Consider the following 19,559-nt stretch of genomic DNA (forward strand, 5'->3'; position numbering starts at 1 on the left):
ACATAAACTAGAAACATGAGCTAAGAGAAGACTGGAAAGGACCCAACAGCAGCTTCTGGAATTAGGAGAGGCATTTACTTTTGCTCTCTGCTTTTACTGCACAGAATCAGTATCACATGACACTTACCTTCTCGTGAGTTTGGAAGTTAATTTACTAAAAAGATTAGTGGAACCTCGGCTTCGAGTCTGGGACAGGGGTGTGGCTTCATGGGACAAGCTGGGTGAGGCAGGTGGGCCATTATACGTCGCGGTTCGCCGTTCCCGAGGTTGGCCGTGGAAAGTGCTCCGGCTGGCTGTGCCCCTTGGGAAGCGGATGCGATCTGGGGTAGTCGCACTGCTAATACTGTGGGTAGAAGCAACTGGAGTTCTTGGATCTGGAACAGTGCTAGGAAGGCAGAGAAAGAGACATCTTTGTCCCCAATATGACACAGGAAAACTTACAGGCACAACATATCTTTCACAAAGTGAAGTAATTGTGACTCCAGAACCAAGGGATATTTTACAGGACTTAGGAGCAAAGGAGCTCAGTGGGAAAGGATATAAAAAGAACAGGACAAGAGACAAAGCTCAGAGAATTTAGGGGTACAGCATATGTACATTTTCAAGATCACGATTACTATTCGGTGGAGAACGGCTAACTCAGCTCCCCTACTTCCCTCTCAAGCCGCTTCCACACAGAGAACTATGACAAAAGGAAAGAAAGACTTGCATGTGAAAACAAACAGCCAACCAAAAATTTCTGGAAGCACACAGATGGTATAAATATAAAACCCCACATGCTGACAGCAGGTTGGGGAGGGATTTCTTATACCCTCAGTAGTACGCCAAGGCATGAAAACAGGCACATACACCCACAGACACCACAGACACAATGTAACAGGATGGGCTTAACTAAAACTATATGAAGAACACCTTGTGAACAACTGGAACAAAATCTTGGACCATAAAATTCACAGCACAAAATTAAGCAGCAGCGGGTACACATTAGCTTTACAGGAATGTACATTTTCTTACATAGCCTTGAAGGTATCTCCTTCACTGTCTATTGGAGGTAACACCATCTTGGGGTGCCCAGAGGCTGACACGGACATCGACCTCTGATGTCTCAGCCGACAGGTAGATGTGGCACAGAGGGAGGCAGGGCTAGCTGCGTGAGCGAACACTTCTGTCAGGCTGGGAGAGGGTTTGGGTTCAGGCAGAGGCAGAAACAACAGTGTGATGGAACAGTGACCAAAGAGCAGCCTACTGTCTAACACACACCCCTTCTCCCCAGACCCTGCAGACCTCCTGAGATTAAAATCTCTTTAACTTGTCTAGGGATTCTGGGACAATTGTTGACTGGCCTGTAACTGGTTTTGCAAATAGCAGTTTAAAAAGCTCATTTTCTTAAAGAAAGTAATATTTTTACGTGTTTGACTACTTCTATATGCACTTTCCAAACTCTGCCTAAAATAACACATCCTAAAGGAGATGTCTAAATGTTCTGGTAAAATGAACTTGGTGCTAGCACATGGTACCTCTCTCCTGTTCCCCTTTAAATGAATGACTGAATCATGGGCATACTAGTTATGATAATCAGAGCACCCTATGTCATTACATCACAGTTTAGAACCTTCCCATTCAGAGGACATTTACTTGTCATAGAGAGCATTCAGGACTCCTAATAGGTGCAGAGCCCTTCTTAGCAAGATGGGAAGCTCAGCCTATGGACTCCTTATGGAGAGTATTCACGGCGGTTTACAGCCTTCAGGGTCACCTGTACAACAGCTTCAGACACCCACATAGTCGTTCCCTAGGAGTCGGTTCTCTCTTCACCTCTGCATGAGTTCTGGGTATCAACGTCCACTCACTAGGTTCGTATGGCAAATGACAAATGCCTTTCCCTGCAGAGCCCTGTGTCTCATTTGACTGCTCTGCCAGCTGCTAGCAATTTTCATCTAGCTGAAAGGTAGCATCAACATGTGCACAGCAAAACATCAAGGAAAGAGAAAGCAGAGAGGGTTGGCTTCTCCTCTGGAGAAGGTAAGTGGTCTTAAAGACTTGGGAGAAGGGCTGGGCTTGGGGGAGAGCAAGAGGTTGCTCTCTTTCTCCAAGAAGTAGCTACAGAGGAGACTGGCGCAAAGGTCTGGGCGAGGTCTACAGGCTCATGGGCATGGGGGGAGCAGCCGCAGACACTCTGCAATGCTGACTGGATCCTCTTCCAACTACAAGACCTAGCTAAAGAGGATAATTCACAGTTTAATTATGAGCTATTAGGTTAGATTTTTTATTATTATTTTTAAGGTGGTGTATCTGTGTGTGTGTGTGTGTGTGTGTGTGTGTCAGTGACTAGATTGCCTGGAGCTGGAGCTGCTCTGGGTATCGTCTCTACTCAATAAATGCTCTTACCTGCTGAGCTGTCTCTCCAGCCTACCACCCTCTACTCGCTTTTTTGTCTTTGGAACATGGTGTCTCTGTGTACCTCTAGGTGTACTGGAACTCACTATGTTGCCCAGGCCGGCCTTGAACTCACAGAGTTCTGCCTCCTAATGGTGAGAGGTGACTGCTCCACCACATTCAGCAACAGATCTGTTTCTAATGTCTACATGAGGGTTAACACTTTGATTTACTGTTAGCTAAATTTTAAGTTTAGGTACAATCAAATTCTCAAAAACATTCTATTTATGATATAGCAATCATAAGAGGCAACATATTCTAGAAGTTCATTAAGTTAGTTGTTATAAAAGATTTTAGCCTCATTTTAAAAAAAAAATCTAATAGGAATAGTGTTTTTCTCCTCTTTTTTCCCCAAGACAGGGTTTCTTTGCATAGTCCTAGCTATCCTGGAAGTTCCTCTGTAGACCAGACGGGTCTTATAGTCGGAGATCCACCCGTCTCTGCCTCTCCAGTTCTGGGATAAAGGCAAGCGTGAGCACCCGCCCCTTCTCCCCCCAATAGCATTTTTTGTAGCATTTGAGCAAAGTGAAACCAGCATTCTACAAAGTGTCCTGTGCTAAGCCTAACCCTGAACCATTTGGGAAGATGACCTCACACTTGAGAAGATGCCTACATGCAAGTCAAGTCAGTTAGGCCTTTTCTTCATTAATGCCTGAAGTGGGAGGGCACAGCCTTCTGTGGGTGGAGTCACCTGCAGGTGGGTGGTTGAGAGACTGAGGGGCACTCTTCCATGGCCTCAGCCTCAGTTCTTGCCTCTGGGTTCCTACTCTGATTTCCTTCCGGGATAGACTGTGACCTGTGAGGTTAGACACACCTTTTCTTCCTCTTCCGGTTTCTTTTGATCAAGGAGTTTTGTCCCAGCAACAGAAGTCCTAAGACAGGCCACTACTGTTTTGTGTTTAAAGTGTGAATGCACTAGGGTGCTAGGAAATAGCACTGATAGCTCACATCAGGTTTTATCTATTTATTTAGGTTTTTATTTAGTTTTTATTTTAGTTTTATTTATTTAGGTTTTCTGAGACTGTGCAGTCCTGTCTGGCCTGGGACTCATATGGACCATCCTACCTGCCTCCTAAAGTGCTGGGATTGAAGTCATGTGCCAACACTTCCTGGGATTAAAGTCATGTGCCAACACTGCCTGGGATTAAAGTCATGTGCCAACACTTCCTGGCTTGTGTATTTTAAGTGAATAAAGGAATTAAGATCTGCAGTGAGAGGGAGATACAGTCCTGATCAGAGAGGGCAAGGTTCATCTTGCTCACCCGAAGATTCAGCAACCATTTCAGGCGAAAGAGCACAGTCTCACATGACCCTTCCGGTTTGCCCCTGCTAGGCCAGTGCTCTACCACTGAGCATTTTGTGGCGGTCTCACTCAGCTGTTAGAGCAAGGCTTGAACCAGGAAGCACTTCTTCCTCAACATCCCATAGGCCAATCTTATGGAGGCATTTTCTCAAGTGTAAGTTTGTCTTCCAAATGATTCAGGGTTAGGGTTAGTACAGGACACTTTGTAGAATGCTGGTTTCATTCTGCTAGAATGTAACCAAGCTAAGATTAGAGAGGTCCTTGACACCATGCCTAGCTTTTTTTCTTTCTTTTTTGTAAAGAATTATTTATTTACTTAATGTATATGAGTACACTGTAGCTGTCTTTAGCCACACCAGAAGAGAGCATCAGATCCCATCACAGATGGTTGTGAGTCACCATGTGGTTGCTGGGAATTGAACTCAAGACCTCTGGAAGAGCAGTCAGTGCTCTTAACTGCTGAGCCATCTCTCCAGTCCCCATACCTAGCTTTAAAACTTTCTACTTCATTTCGAAGATAAAGAGTGTGGCAGAGTTTCAGCAGAAGTGTAATGTCTGTCCTGAGCTCTGGAGTGACGGCACTGGGTGGGGACTGTACAGCTGCTACAGAGGCAAATAAAAAAGCTCCAGAGACAAAGGATATTTTTTTTTTTTTAAATTGTTTTCCTGGTAGAAGGAGGAGAAATGTTTAATCAAGGCCTACAAATAGAAAGTCTCCAGAAGCAAAAAACACAGAGAGAGAAAAGCCTCTTCCTGGTAGAAATAGATGAAGAAGGCTCTTCCTGATAGAAAATGACGACGACGACGATGATGATGGTGGTGGTAGTGGTGGTAGTGGTGGTGGTGGTGGTGGTGGTGGTGGCAACTGTAGTTCTTTCTGCCCAAGGATCCTAGTGTGGAGCAGTGACTCTTGGATTTAGCATGAGCTAGCCTATAATTTTCTTGCTTGCTTGATTTTTAAATGTTTTTTTTTTTCCTTAATAGCAAGAAACACTCAATATCAATGGCCCTGTCATGGGAAAAAAATTGAAACAAGCCAAACTTTCAAGCCAAAACCAATCACAACCAGGGCATAAAGCCCCCAGCAATGCTGGCGGAAGCTCCAGAGGCGTCAGTCTTCTCTTTATGTCTAATGACTGCTTGAATGAATGCTTCGCTTTCACAGTAGATAAACAGAGAGAGCAAAATTCACAACACTGAGCTCCATCACTGGGCACACTCTTAATCTGCTTATCACTACCAAAGATGGAAACTCTCAGTAAAGTTCTATAAAAATGTAACACCTGAAACCAAACCAGTCATTAGCTCATTAAATAATAGGGTTGCTGAGTTCGGAGCTCATAGAAATAATCTCTTACTGACAAAGGCCCAGGCGCCATCCCTCTGGAATTCATAGCAGATACAATGGCTCTGCTAAAATTCTGTTACAGAAAGGAAGAAAGAAAGGAAATGCAAATATAACATTTAAAGCCTATCTGCCACAGAGGGGAGATCAATCCCCCAAACTCTTCAAACAAAAAGAACCACACGGGACAAGGACACACACACACACACACACACACACACACACACACACACACACACCCCATCCACCTTACAGGGTGTGGCATGGTACTGAGACTGGCTAAAGCGAACATCTTCACGGAGGAAAGCACTTGCTGGGCAGTGGTGGCGCATGCTCTAGCCCAGCAGTGTGGAGGCAGAGGCAGGCAGATCTTCCAGGTTCAAGCCAGCTTGGTTTACAGAGTGAGTTTCAGGAAGGCCAGGGCTACGTGGGGAAATCCTGTTTTGAAACGCCCCCAACAAACAAAAATCTAAACAAACAACAAAAAAGGGAGACATTTGTCTGTCTGTTGACCTTCTCCTTATAAGTGTGTCAAATGTGGGTATGCTCTGGTTTGTCAGATGTTTTCTTTACTGCCTTGAGACAAGGTCTCTCACTGAACCAGAAGCTCACCCTTTTGGCTCGGCTGACCAGCTGGCCGGCTCCTGGGATCTACCCATCTACACCCTGTAATACTGGCATGACAGGCATGCACAGCCATGCCTGGCTTTTTAACACAGGTGCTGGGAATTCAAACTCATGTCCCTCATCTTTAGAGAGGAGATGCTCGTCCCTAGGCTGAGCAAAGATTTTTCAGTGAATGTGGCTGAGAGAAGCAAACAGGCCCTGGCAGGCTACATGGGAACCAAGCCCAAGAAAGAGGACAATCTTCAGAACATAGGAAGGAAGTGCCTGCAAAGACGTGGAGTGAGGGGTCTGCAGGCTATCTCCAAAGACTGGAAGAGCAGGGTGTGAGGATCAAGTGGTCGCACACGCACTCAGACAGAGCAGAGGGAGGAGCCGGCCTGTCTGTATGCTTGTCCTCAACAAGTACCTTCTTTGTATGCCGTTCAGGACCCCAGCCCAGAGAACCCTCACACTTTAAAGCCCCAAGGATATTAGTAGTTCAACAACAACTAAGAAACTTTCTAAAACCAAACCAAAGCAAAGGTCATGAAACATCAACTTTTGAGTCCTGTGGAAGGAAATCTCTAAAACAAATTCTAGGCTGTAACCCATATCTCTTCTATTAAGTCCGCTGTGATCTAGAATATACTCAAAGACTTGAGAATGGAAATGTCATAAAAGAAAAGCTACTGATGGTTGTGTCTGGTTGAACATGCCTGCCCCAGGGAGTGGTACTATTAGGTGAGATCTTGTTGGAGCAGGTGTGCCACTGTGAAGGTGAGCTTTGAGATGCTCCTGGGAGACAGTTCTCTCCCGGCTGCGGCGGAATCGAAACGTAGACTGCTCAGCTCCTTCACTAGCACCATGTCTGCCTAGACACTGCCATGCTTTCCTGCCTTGATAATAGACTGAACCTCTGAGCCTGTAAGCCAGCCCCAAGTAAATGTCCACTGGAAGAGTTGCCTTGGTCATGGTCTCTGCTCAGAGAAAGAAAACCATAACAAAGACAGGAGCTAGCTGCGGTGGTGGCGCACGCATTTAATCCCAGCACTCTGGGAGGCAGAGGCAGGCGGATTTCTGAGTTCAAGGTCAGCCTGGTCTACAGAGTGAGTTCAAGGACAGCCAGGGCTACACAGAGAAACCCTGTCTCAAAAAAACAAAACAAAACAAAACAACAAAGACTGAAGCTAGCACCAGGCACTGGGGCGTTGCTGTGACAGGCCAGATGAAGTTTTTGTTTGGAGGAATGTGGATTTGGGAACTTTATATTTGGAAAGCAGTGGCATGCTTTAAGTGGGGTATCCTCGTAGGAATATTGGTTCTGAGGGTGGTTCAGTGGGGGCCTGGCTCAAGAGGTTTCAGAGGAGGAGAAGAATGCTAGGATGTTGCCTAGAGATGTGTGGTATTTTAGTGAAGAATGAGGCTGCTTTTTGTGTCTGAGGAGTCTGCCTGAGGCTAAGTCTAAGGTGGAAAGAATCAGAGTAGTTGCATTGACAGAGGCAGCCTCAGAGAAGCCTGGCCTGCCTTACTTCTCTCATCGAGAGCGTTTTCATCTGTCAAGCTGAGCAAGGAAAAAAAAAAGCTTGGTTCGAGCAATAAAGGGGAACCAGGAAGTGAAATGGAACAATCCTGTGACCAAGATGAACGGATTAAGGGATTGGTGATCTCAGGTGAGATCCCCCCCACCCCCCCACCCCCGCCTCCAAGCTTACTGTTTGGGTTTGTAGTTGAACAAGAAACAGTTACGTCAAGTTAGGTGTTACCACCTGGACTTTTCACTTTGACTTTTAATCTGGAATGAACTACACTGCAGATATGGAGAGCACACTTGTGATCCAGATCTTAAGGCTGGAAGGCACAGGCTTTTGATCTGTAACCTTAAGAATAGTAGCCATGAGAAGCAGAGGCTCAGGCATGGTGGTGCACACCTTTAATCTCAGGAGACAAAGGCAGACATCTCTCTTGAGTTCAAGGACAGCCGGGGACACAGCAAGTTCTACGTAAAGAAAAACTTTACTCCAGGAGCTGTGCTATAGACCTTTACTGGAGGCATTCAAGAGACAGGCATGCAGATCTGAGCTCAGCGTCAATCTACAGAGCAAGTTCCATGACAGCCAAGCTTTGGTACTGCGGGAACTGGAAGACAGAAAGCTGCTGATAATGTAATAGAACAAGAGGGCCGTATTCCAGCTCCTGCAAGCAGAAGAATTTGGCACATTCAGCTATGTGGCTCTGGATTTAGAATGAAGAACAGAGGGACTACTGGGACAATTGATGCTGGCTAGCTGGAGCTAAGAAATGAGTAGTAAAGAGACCCATATCATCGAGGTGAAATCTTCTGGAAGTGTTTTCTGTGAGCACAAAGAAGCTGTGTTCCAGAGATAGTCAAGGTTGTAGCTCTTGCTGCAGCTGTACTTGGTAATGTGTAAGAATCACCCAGGAGGTACTGGTTTTGAAGGCATGAAGGGGTCATGGAGAGCAGTTAAGGCTTGGCATTGTGAGAGGCCAGGAAAGGCCATTGGTGAAGGTGCAGCATCAGTTGCAATTGATGGCCCAGGGGTCATGCAAAGAAGTTGACCCTTGGCATCATGAAGAAAGTCTACAAAAGGCTATTGGTGAAGCCTAGTTGCAGTAGAAGACCCCAGTATACTGGAGATGCCAGTACCATGGGATGATCACCAAAAACAGCAGCAGTAGTGGAATGGAGTCAACCAGAGCCTGGAGTGCTACAGAGGGCAGAGCTGGACAAGTGACACAAGCTGTTTGTAGGAGCCCAAAAGATCATGAATGGAACCTAGAAACTGGAACAAGAAGCTGTAATGTTGAAGACTCCAAGATGTTAGACATGCCAGAGCTATGGGATACCTGCTGAGGAAACTTGCTAACAGGGAGTGGAACCAACCAAAGAGAAAGAATTGTGCTGCAGTCAATAAAGCAAAAAAGAGTTAGACATCAGATATGGAGATGCAGAGTGTATGATTTGCCCAGCTGGCTTTGGTCTTGTTTTTATCCAGTTATTTCCTCACTATGCCATTTTGGAATGGTAATGTATATCTTGTGATGCTGGAGGTATGTGAACTGCTTTTTGATTTTGATTTTTTAGGGGATTACAGTTAAATGACCGGATGAATCTCAGAAGAAACTTTGGACTTTTAAACATTGGTGAGACTGTTCTAGACTATGGAGACTTTTGAAGTTGAACTAAATGTATTTTACATTATGCGATGGCTAGGTATGGTCTCACAGACATGTGTTTGAACAAACCTATAGGTGCCAGGGGAGTGGAATGTGGTGGTTTGAATATGCTTCGACTAGGGAGTGGCACTATTAGGAGGTGTGGCCTTTTTGGAGGAAGTGTGTCACTGTGGGGGTGGTCTTTGAGACCCTCCTCCTAGCTGTGACAGTCCTCTCCTGGATGCAGCTGGGTCACGATGTAGACTTTCTGCTCCTTCTCCAGAGCCGTCTGCCTGGATGCTGCTGTGCTTTATTCTTTCGTGATAAGGGACTGAGCCTCTGACCCTGGTAAGCTAAGCCCAACTAGATGTGTCCTGTGTAAGCTTTGCCTTGGCTATGGTTCTCTTCACAGCAGTGGATACTGGTGACTAGACTAGCAACACAGTATTTTCCTGAGGAAGGCATCGAATAGGGAGTCAGCAGTTTCAGGGGCAAAACTTGGTTCTGTGAGAGTAAAAGTTGCCCATTTTTAGTAATATTTACCTTTCTTTAACATTTTGCTATTCTAAGGCAAGAAGCTGCTGACTTCTGGTAAATTAACTCCTTCCTCTATACAGCAGCAGGTAATCAAGAAGAAAAGGCTTAATTGCTAGGTGTTTTTTTTTCTATCTGGCTCAAGGACCTCTCACTGGCCAGGAGTGAGGCTTGGAGCTCTTTGTGAACCAGACAGAAAAGAGAATGAAAGACGAGGCCAGCCTGGTCTACAGAGTGAGTTCCAGGACAGCCAAAGCTACACAGAAAAACCCTGTCTTGAAAAACCAACCAAACAAACAAACAAAAAAAAAAATAAAATAAAGAAAGAAAGAAAGAATGAAAGAAGAAAATTCATGCACAAAGAAAGCATTCCCTCTCTCTGAGGACGCTGAGGAGCGGCACACTCACACACTGGGTTAAGCACAGAAGGGCTAAATCGCTTCCCTACTGTCTCTTAGCACTGTGCTTTCTCGGGAAAATGGATCACATGGACTTCCAAGCATTTTACATTCCATAAGTTCATAGCAAGTTCGAGACAATCGTTCATTTCATAAATTGATAAGACTTAAGGAATAACAACAGAATTGTTTGAATGTCTTTCCACTAAGACTAGTACCTGACTAAACATCCATTATCTTTTAGACCCATACATTCATTATAAGTTTAAAGCAATTTTTATGTCACAATTCAGCAGTTTTGTCAAGAGACAAATCATCTGCCTTGTGTCTTATTAGTTTTGAATAAATTAGTCAATATTTTATTTTTTATCCTTGTGTCTATAATAAATTGTGTATTCCAAGTTTATGACCTTTAGTTACCAGATAGTGGCCTTATTCTTAGCCTAGAAAGAATGTTTTCCTTGATTGTAAATGTGTTTTCAAGTCTGCTTTCTTGTGCTACTGCAATTAGCTCATGACACATGAAGGTTTACAGAGCTCTAATTGCAGCTTTTAGAGGGCTCAAAATTACTTGTATAAATTTAGGAAATTCATAAAATCATTAATAAGAATCATGAAATCATTAATTTGTTCACACGGCTTTACTATATGAGAGTACATCTATATGTTGATCTATAGAAAATCTGACTAATAGGGTGGGGTAATAACCCAGGAATCATTAGACTATGTAACAGTGAGAGGAAAAGCTGTAACAATAACAAGAAGCAATCCTGGGATGAGATCTCTTGGGGCCTTGCCTCAGAGCTCACCCATCATAGCGTGCAAGATGGTGGGCCATCTCCAGAAAAACTGGATTGCTTTTCTTAGTCGCTTCTGTGACAATAGAAGCCCTAAGACAATGGTTAACTTTTTGTTTTTATGTTTTTGTTTTTTGGATTTGGTTTTTTCGAGACAGGGTTTCTTTGTATAGCCCTGGCTGTCCTGGAACTCACTCTGTAGACTACGCTGGCCTCAAACTCAGAAATCCCCCTGCCTCTCCCTCCCAGAGTGCTGGGATTACAGATGTGCACCACCACCGCCCGGCTGACAATGGTTAACTTAATAGGATCGAGTCACTTACGAGACAAGTCTCTAGGCAAACCTGTGAGGGATTATCTAAAGTTGGTTAACTGAGTTTGGAAAACCACCTTAACTGTGGGAGACATCGTTGTGTAGGCTGGGGTCCTGGATTACATAGAGGAGAGAAAGTAGACCACAAGCACTTGTATCTTTGTATCCAGACTTTGGGTGCAATGTGTGTAGCTGCCTCACACTCCTGCTGCCACAACTTCCTAACAAGATAAACTATACCCTGGAACTGTAAACCCAAACAAGCCCTTCCTGCTGTATTTTTTTGTTAAGGCATTTTGTTCTAGTAGTAAGAAAAGTACAAAATTAATATGGATCTTTCTTAGGCAGTCAGGTCACTGGTACATACATTGTAACTAATAGGATCAAACCAACAGAAACCTCCAATTCAATAAAACAAATCAATGTCTCAAAACAGGTATGGCAACACACACCAGTCACACACCTGCCACCCCAGTCCTCGAGGGTAGAGATAGGAAGATCAGGAGTTTCAAGCTTTCAGTAAAAGAAAAATGACTGACTGTCAGCGTAACCTGATACTTCTCACTTTTCCTATTGATGCAGGGTTTCATACATGCCTTTTCAAAACACACACACACAAACACACACACCATTGATACTGAATATGATATGACTGGAGAGTGATCAAGATGCAAGCCAGAAGACAACAAAAGATAACCTGTATCTTGGAGTTCTTTCATCTCCTCACTCAGAATTTAGTTTATTCTATATAGAATAGGTATTTAACCAAATCCTACCAAGTGAACTTCTTTTCCTCCCCAGTCCTCAAATAAATAGTAGTTCGTGGTTCCTGCAGCTACCTAATCCCATTTTCTTCCATAAATTCTGAAAAGCTGTTTGCATGACTTCATTAGTAGTTCAAGCCATGCAGAAGACAGAGCCACTCTGTGCTCCAGAGTCTCAGGTGTGTCTCTGAGGCGGAGACTCAGCTGGCCCTGGCCTCCTGCCCTGGGGCTGGCTCTCAGCCCGTCCCATCCCAGGGTGGCCCCTGACCCCAGGAGTCTCTGGCTTCCCTTTGGCTCTGAGTTGTTAGTGTCCATCCGCATCCCCTCATCAACATGCTCAAGAAACTCCCTGCTCTGCCCTAACTTCTCCTTGTCACAATTGTTGATTATAGGGGTAGAGGCTCTGGACAAAGAGAAAAATTTGGAATCCTAACATCTTGTTAGAAACTAGCATTTAAAGTTTACTTACCTTAAAAGAATAATTGGTAGCCATTTGAATTATAAACTGATTATAAAAGTGAGAAGTAACACACTTTTACTTCTTTTGGGAGAAAACATTTTTTTTGGCAATAGGTAACTTTCACACCTGTTCTCTTTGCCGTTTTGGATCACTGAATGTCTGTCTGCTGCACACCTCTCGCTGCAAACGTAAGTGTTCCGCCGTGTCATCCCACCAGATGCTGTGTTACTCTGCAAGAAAAGAGCATTTTTACTTTGGGCTATTAGGTGGTAAGTATAATTCAGGAAGTACCACTTCCCCAAACCCCCCTCCCCCAAAATAGAACTAAACAGTATTTATTTATGCAAACAAAAGAACTGTGAGGGGTGCTGCTGCCTGTGCCTGCAGGGTGGAGCTTTGTGTCTCCTTTGTTTCTGAATTATTCTCCACTACCCGAGGAGTATACCTGAACTCAGCTCTCAGACTGAGGTTGGAGTATTTAGTCAGCTTTTCCACATTTAAAAAAAAGAGTGCCAAGAATATTTTGAAAGGAAATGAAGAAAGAATACATACAAGGTCAGGAAATAGTTGCAAACCTTATGTCTGTCTAGTGTCTAGTATTCAGAATACACAAAGAACTCTCATAACACAATCCCAGGACAGCTTAAAAACAGGCGACCCAAAGGCCACCAAAATGGCTTAGTCGGTAATGTGTTTGATTCCTAGGACATACATAGTAGAAAACAAGAAAAATTTCCATGCAACTCTCTTGCACATGTATGCAATGAGTTGTATGCATATACATTTCATACACAACATAAATGTAGTAAAAAAATTTTTAAATTGGCAATTTGAAAAGACAATGTTCCAAAGAAGTTATACAAATGACCAAAAAGGCACATGAAAACACTGCTGGTCATTAAGTGAACACAATTCCAAACCATAAACTATTACTTTAAACCTGCTAAGGATGGCTACAATAAAAAATGAAAACATGAGGGACCTGAAGGGCGAGGCACTTTCTAAGAGGGACCTGAGTTTAGATCCGAGCAGCCCACATGGAATGCATGGAGTGTGCAGTGCAGCTGCATTCTGGGAGCATGGGGCCAAGTGGATTCCTGTGAACTGCCGGCCAATCAATCAGGCTGGATTCTAGTAGTAGCAAGAAGCCCTGTCTAAAAAACTAAGTTGGTGACTAACTGATGGAGGCACCTATATAATAACCTCTGGCCTCTACATGCACACTTGTGTGTGCCCAGGAACATGTACATATATATAGCATCCATGATAAACACAGAAGTGTTGACAAAGAGTCAGAAGGACAACAACTCTCATTTACCGCTGGAAAGAATTTAAAACCAACAGTTGGCAGTTCCTCACAGATCTGATTACAATACAAGCCAGCAACTGAGTTCCTAGTCATGAGGTCAAGAGAAATGAAAACCTAAAACCCCAGTCCTAGGTATCACAGCTGTCATTCCAGCACTTCTGAGGCTGAGGCAGGAGAACTGCTGTGAGTTCAAGGCTACCCTGCACTACATAGTGAGAGCCCATTTTGGTTCAATGTCTAGGACCCACAAGGTCCAGAGAAACAACTTTACGAAGTTGTCCTCTGACCTCTACAGGCATGTAGGTGTCTAACCTAATCAGTGAGTGTCAGGTTCAGAGGCTCTTCCGTCTAAAGAACTAAGGTGAGAAAAGTCCTATGGCAGAAGCTGGAGACCCCAAGAGTGAGCCAGAGCACCCTAAAAATAAAGGTAGAAGGCAAGTGTCAAAACCATTCCCACTATCAACCTCTATCCTACCTCCTCACCCGCATAGGCAAGTGTATGCACGAGCACACACCACACAGACAAACAGAACAGAGAACTCTAGTCCATAGACATTCTATATAAATGTTTACAATGTCATTCTTTATGCCTAAAAGGTAGACATAATCTAAATGTCTATCAAGAGATGATCCAATGAATTGTAGTCTGTATATGCAACAGAATAGCTCTCAAGCTGTAGAAGGAATGAAATGTTAATATTTGAATGAACCCTTAAAACATTACACTGAATTAAAGAAAACAAACACAAAGGTAGGTAGGGTGTGTGTGTGTGTGTGACGCGCACATGCACACACACACTTTCTGCTCCATATATGAGGAGTTATCAAAGAAGGCAGAAAGTAGGATGGTATATGGCAGGAGAAAATGATGCATTGTCACAGTTAGAGCTGGGTAGTGCCCTATGCTTCTAACTGTAGCACTTAGGATACTGAGGCTGATCAGAGATTAGACTATGCCAAAGAGACCATGTTACAAACAAGTAAAACAAAACAAATTAAAAAAAAAAAAAAAACAACTGTCTCTACAAACCAGGAATGGTCTCAAACTCTCAGGGAATTCACCTGCTTCTATCTTCCTAGTGCAAGGATTAAAAAGCCACTGCTACCAACCCTGGCACCATACAACAAAATAAAATTCCTAAGAATGATATAGCAAATCAGACTCAAATAAATTTAGCGAACCTGTGGAGCAGATGGGAGACATATAGACAAACCTGCAGGATTCGCCCTTCCTGCTTTCAAAACATAATACGAAAACAGCCAGCACGCCTGGGTGTGGTGGCTCATGCCTTTACTCTCAACTTCTGAAAGGCAGAGATAGGTGGATCTCGAGTTTGAGACCAGCTGTATCTAAAGAGTGAGTGAATGAAAAATAATTTTAAGACAGAATTTTTCTGTGTAGCCCTAGTGGTCCCATATCTCACTCTGTAGACTGGCCTCTGCCTCCCAAGAGCTGGGACTGAAGGCATGTACCACCATCACTAAGCTAAAAGATGTTATTTGTATGAATGTTTGTTGCATGTATGACTGGTGCCTACAGAGAACTCTGTAGTTAGAGAAAGTTGTAAGTTACCATGTGGATATTGGCAACTAAATCCAGGTTCTCTGAAAGAGACGTAAGCTTTTTCTTTTTTTAATTTAAAGATTTATTTTTTAAGATTTATTTATTTATTTTATGTATAGGAGTACACTGTAGCTGTCTTCAGACACCAGAAGAGGGCATCAGACCCCATTATAGATGGTTGTGAGCTACCATGTGGTGGCTGGGAATTGAACTCAGGACCTCTGGATTCAGTGCTCTTAACCGCTGAGCCGTCTCTCAGCCCAAGCACGGTCCAGGAGTACTAGTACCCACATGACAACTCACAACCACCTGTAAATATACTGTTTGACCTCTAGGCACTACATACACATGGCACAGAGACTCACATTGTTAGGCAAACCACTTTTACACACAAAATAAATCCTAAATTTTATGTGCATTGGTGTTTTGCCTACATGCATGTCTGTTGAGTGTCAGATTTTGGAGTTACCAGTTATGAAGTGTCATCTGGGTGCCTGGAATTGAACCTGGTCCTCTGGAGAAGCAGGCAGTGCTCCTAACTGCTGAGCCATCTCTCCGGCCCTCAACCATAAATTTTAAGTGAAGGTAAAGTTTCAATATACGGCGAGTGGATCCGTGCAATGGTGCTCCAAGGATGACTGGGGGAAAGTGTCTGATGTGGCTCTTACACTCTGGATGAATGCACCAACAGCTCATAAATTAAAGGCTTGGGCCTAGACAGGGCCACTGGGACATAATAGAATGTGTAGGAGGCAGGACCTGTGGGAGGTTCTAAGGTCACCTGAGCATGTCCATGAAAAGTGTGTTGTGTCTCTAGCTCATCTAGTCACTTGTTTCCTGCCTGACAAGGAAAGAAGAGGTTTTTCTCCTTTCATGTGCTCTGTGAGGGGGGCCACCTTCACAGCTCTATGGATGAAACCATAGACCTAACCCATTTTGGTTAAATTAAATGCCTTGGAATTCTGCTATAGGATCAAGACTATAAAATATTGCTCATATTATTCTTTGTATTATTCTTTATAACTATATTCTATAACATATTATTCTTTATAAATAGTACTAACCATTGATAGTCCTTAGGATACACTTTCAATGTGTAAGTAAGAGATATGAGGTGAAAAGCCACAATGTGGAGAGAGCGCAAACTGTAATGTCTACTGTCCTCACATGTGAGAGACTGAGTTTAGAATGCAGGAGACTGAAATTAAAGTACAAAGCTACATTCCCACTTTATAAGGCATGTTGAAGCCAAAATGTAGGTATTTTAAATGTTTTTTTAAATTTATTTATTTATTATATGTAAGTACACTATAGCTGTCTTCAGACACACCAGAAGAGAACATTGGATCTCATTATGGATGCTTGTGAGCTGGGATTTGAACTCAGGACTGTCAGAAGAACAGTCAGTGCTCTTACCCACTGAGCCATCTCTCCAGCCCTTTAAATGTTTTCTTTGTTTGTTTTTTAAAGACTTATTTCATTTATACGAGTACACTGTAGCCGTCCTCAGACCACAAGAAGAGGGCACCGGATTCCATTACAGATGGTTGTGAGCCATCATGTGGTTGCAGGGAATTGAACTTTGGACCTTTGGAAGAGCAGCCAGTGCTCTTAGTTGCTGAGTCATCTCGCTTGCCCCCAAAATTACTTGTATGAGCAGTAATAATTAACATGTTATGTCAGACAGAACCATTTCCATTCATGAGAAAAAGGCTCTTGGAACTAAATGGATGACACTCACTCTAACAAACAGAAACCTCTTGCTGAGGGAATTGTATTCATCTCGGTATAGCTCTGGCTGTCCTGGAACTCACGCTGTACATCAGGCTGGCCTTGAACTCAGAAATCCGCCTGCCTCTGCCTCCCAAGTGCTAGGATTAAAATTATACAACTCGCCAGGCCACCACTGCCTGGCGAGTTGTATAATTTTAACATACCTATTATGTAACGTTTCTTCCCCTGTAGTTTAGCTAGCCTATAGATGGGCAGTGGTGGAGCACTGAAGTACAATGGTGTAAGGACTGGACTCTTAGGAGGCCACTAGTGATTTATAAAGGGGACAATGCTATTTCCCACTATTGTCCCCCACTAGACAATGAACATGCTTGTGCCTTGATCCTAGACTCTGCAGCTTCTAGAACCCAAGTGATACACTTCTGTTCCTTATAAATATGTTTCAGATATTCTGTTAAAGCAGTAGGAATGAACTAGAAAAACAAAAGGAATTAAAAAAAAAACAAAAAACCCAACGAACCCTGCAATGTGGAAAACAGGGTATGCAGCCTGGAGGGAAGAACAAACAGGCAGAGTGTGGAGAATGGACAGATGGGTGCAAGGGTGCAGCTGGTTCTAGTCCCACACACCTGGGGCTGCGATCCCAGCAGGTACTTACACTGGGGACAGCAGGGCTTTTCTTGCGTTCAGGAATATCCGCTTTATTGGGATTGCTCGCATTCCCGAGCATGGGACTGGCAGGAGCAATCCCCTTTCCTCCTCCAGCACTGCCGCTTGATTTTCGGGAGGGGATTCCATCTTCTTTGAGGTCACTATCTGCAGTGCTGGTCTGACTCCTCTTTGGATATGCCACAACTGAAGGAATAGCTGGTCCAGCTACAATAAAGAGTTCATTCTTTAAAAGACAGAATGCAGTTCATATTTTATTCTGTGAAAATTAACATTTGTAAGATCATTTATTTAAACATTCTATTTCTTTTCTTTTTCTTCTTCTTTTTCTTTTTTTTTTTTTTTTGGTTTTTCGAGACAGGGTTTCTCTGTGTAGCCCTGGCTGTCCTGGAACTTACTCTGTACACCAGGCTGGCCTCAAACTCAGAAATCCGCCTGCCTCTGCCTCCCAAGTGCTAGGATTACAGGCGTACGCCACCACCGCCCGGCTAAACATTCTATTTCTTAACATGACTGTAAAAAATTAACAAGTTGAATGGTCCTTTGAAAACAACTTAATACTGTGATGTTATCTAGAAGATCACTATCAAATTAACTAGATGCACAGGCAGCATGTAGAACAAACCATTCTGGTACAACCAGCATATTACATTCTTTATGTTTGAGCTATTCGCATCTTGTGGGAATAAGACAGCACAGATTTCTAGATAAGTAAGAAGCCGAAGAAATGTCTTTTGGAATGCTAGAGAGAAAATGCGCACAGCCATGTTTTAGGAGAGCACATCCAAGGGGGACCCTGGTAGATGACTGACGACTGGTCTCCTACAGTTAGCCACCCAGAGGCCCCAGTGTTAACACAGGTGATCTGGAGTTCTAAACATTGGAAGTGATACAAAGCTACCACAAACATGAAGATACAATACCACGTAAGATCTTAAAAGGACAGTAGCAGACCTGTGCTATGGTGCTGCACACTTATCATCCCAGTACTGAAGAGGTTGAGGCAGGAAGACCACAAGTTCCCAGATAGTTCCCAGCTAGGCTCTAGAGCAAGACCTTGACTCAAAACAGAACAGCAGCAAACACAAAAAGGAGACATCTTAGCTCTACCGAAAGAAGGGGGACTATTTTCTGGACAAATCTAAACGGTAGCTTTATTTGGAAATTAGATCTTAAAAAGGATTGGTTTATGTGAGAGCACTAATTTAGCTCTCAGATGTGAAACTATGACATAAAACGGAGAATCCATCAGGCACAGGGTGAGGCTGCCATCAGCACTTATCTGTCTTCTCAAGGTCAAACGACACTGTGAACCATTTCAACATTAGATTCAACGACGTTCTAAATGCAAACAGATAATGGTCAAATCTGCAACCTCCTTTGGACCGGCTGCTTCATTTATGTGTCTCTGTACTTTACATCCGTCATCATGTCATGTCGTTTCATGTGAGTCTCATGTAAGTGTGCTGGATTACATCATCGGATACTCCTCATCCCTCTAACCCTGCAATCCTAACCGCTTCTATTATCCTGTCATTTTAAGAATATTATTTAAACATAAACAATAGTATAGACCTGAAGTTTTTGTTGTTATTTTTTCCAGAACAGAACTTCTCTGTGTAGCTCTGGCTGTCCTGTGTAGCTCCAGGCTAGATAGCCCTTGAACTCAGAGATCTACCTGTCTCTGGTTCCCAAATGCTGAGATTAAAGGCATATACCACCACTGCCTGGGGTGAAGTTTTTTTTAATTAGTTTGTGAGAAAACACACACACATACACCCCCCCCCCAACTATGTCAGTGTCAGTCCTGGGTATTAATCCCCTGAGCCATCTTGCTGGCCCAATGATGTATGAATATTTTGCCTGAATCTAAGTATGTACTTCATGTGGATGTTTAGTGTCTGTGGAGATCAGAAGGTGTTGGAACCCTTATGTTATGGTTATGGGTAGTTGTTAAGTCAACTTGTGGGTGACTGCGTATTGAATGCCAGTCCAGAGCAATGAGTACTTTAAACAACTTGAGCTGTTTCTCCAGCCTCTGAGCTATTTTTTCTGCTTTAATCATTCCCTTCACATATATCCAAGTTGTTTGCAAACTCAAAGCAAGGCAGTTTGCTTTTGCTTTTCTTTTTCTTTTTTCTTTTTGGATTTTT

At 43.4% G+C, this 19,559-nt stretch overlaps 1 protein-coding gene across 6 annotated transcripts in view; it reads right to left on the reverse strand.

Annotated features, from left to right (window-relative positions):
- The window catches only part of Mark3 (microtubule affinity regulating kinase 3), a 78,274-nt gene that overhangs the window by 8,657 nt on the left and 50,058 nt on the right, over positions 1–19,559 (reverse strand). For 5 of the 6 annotated variants that reach the window (XM_052184973.1, XM_052184971.1, XM_052184972.1 and 2 more), the window contains exons 13-15: positions 17,396–17,613; positions 12,257–12,360; positions 128–385 (exon numbers count right to left, since the gene is read on the reverse strand). In XM_052184973.1, the coding sequence (XP_052040933.1) occupies positions 128–385; positions 12,257–12,360; positions 17,396–17,613 (580 nt within the window). Of the gene's footprint in view, positions 1–127; positions 386–1,014; positions 1,174–12,256; positions 12,361–17,395; positions 17,614–19,559 lie in introns of all 6 variants that reach the window. The other variant, XM_052184974.1, reaches the window with a different exon arrangement.

This window comes from Apodemus sylvaticus, chromosome 6 (assembly GCF_947179515.1).
Source record: "Apodemus sylvaticus chromosome 6, mApoSyl1.1, whole genome shotgun sequence".
Classification (NCBI taxonomy): Eukaryota; Metazoa; Chordata; class Mammalia; order Rodentia; family Muridae; genus Apodemus; species Apodemus sylvaticus.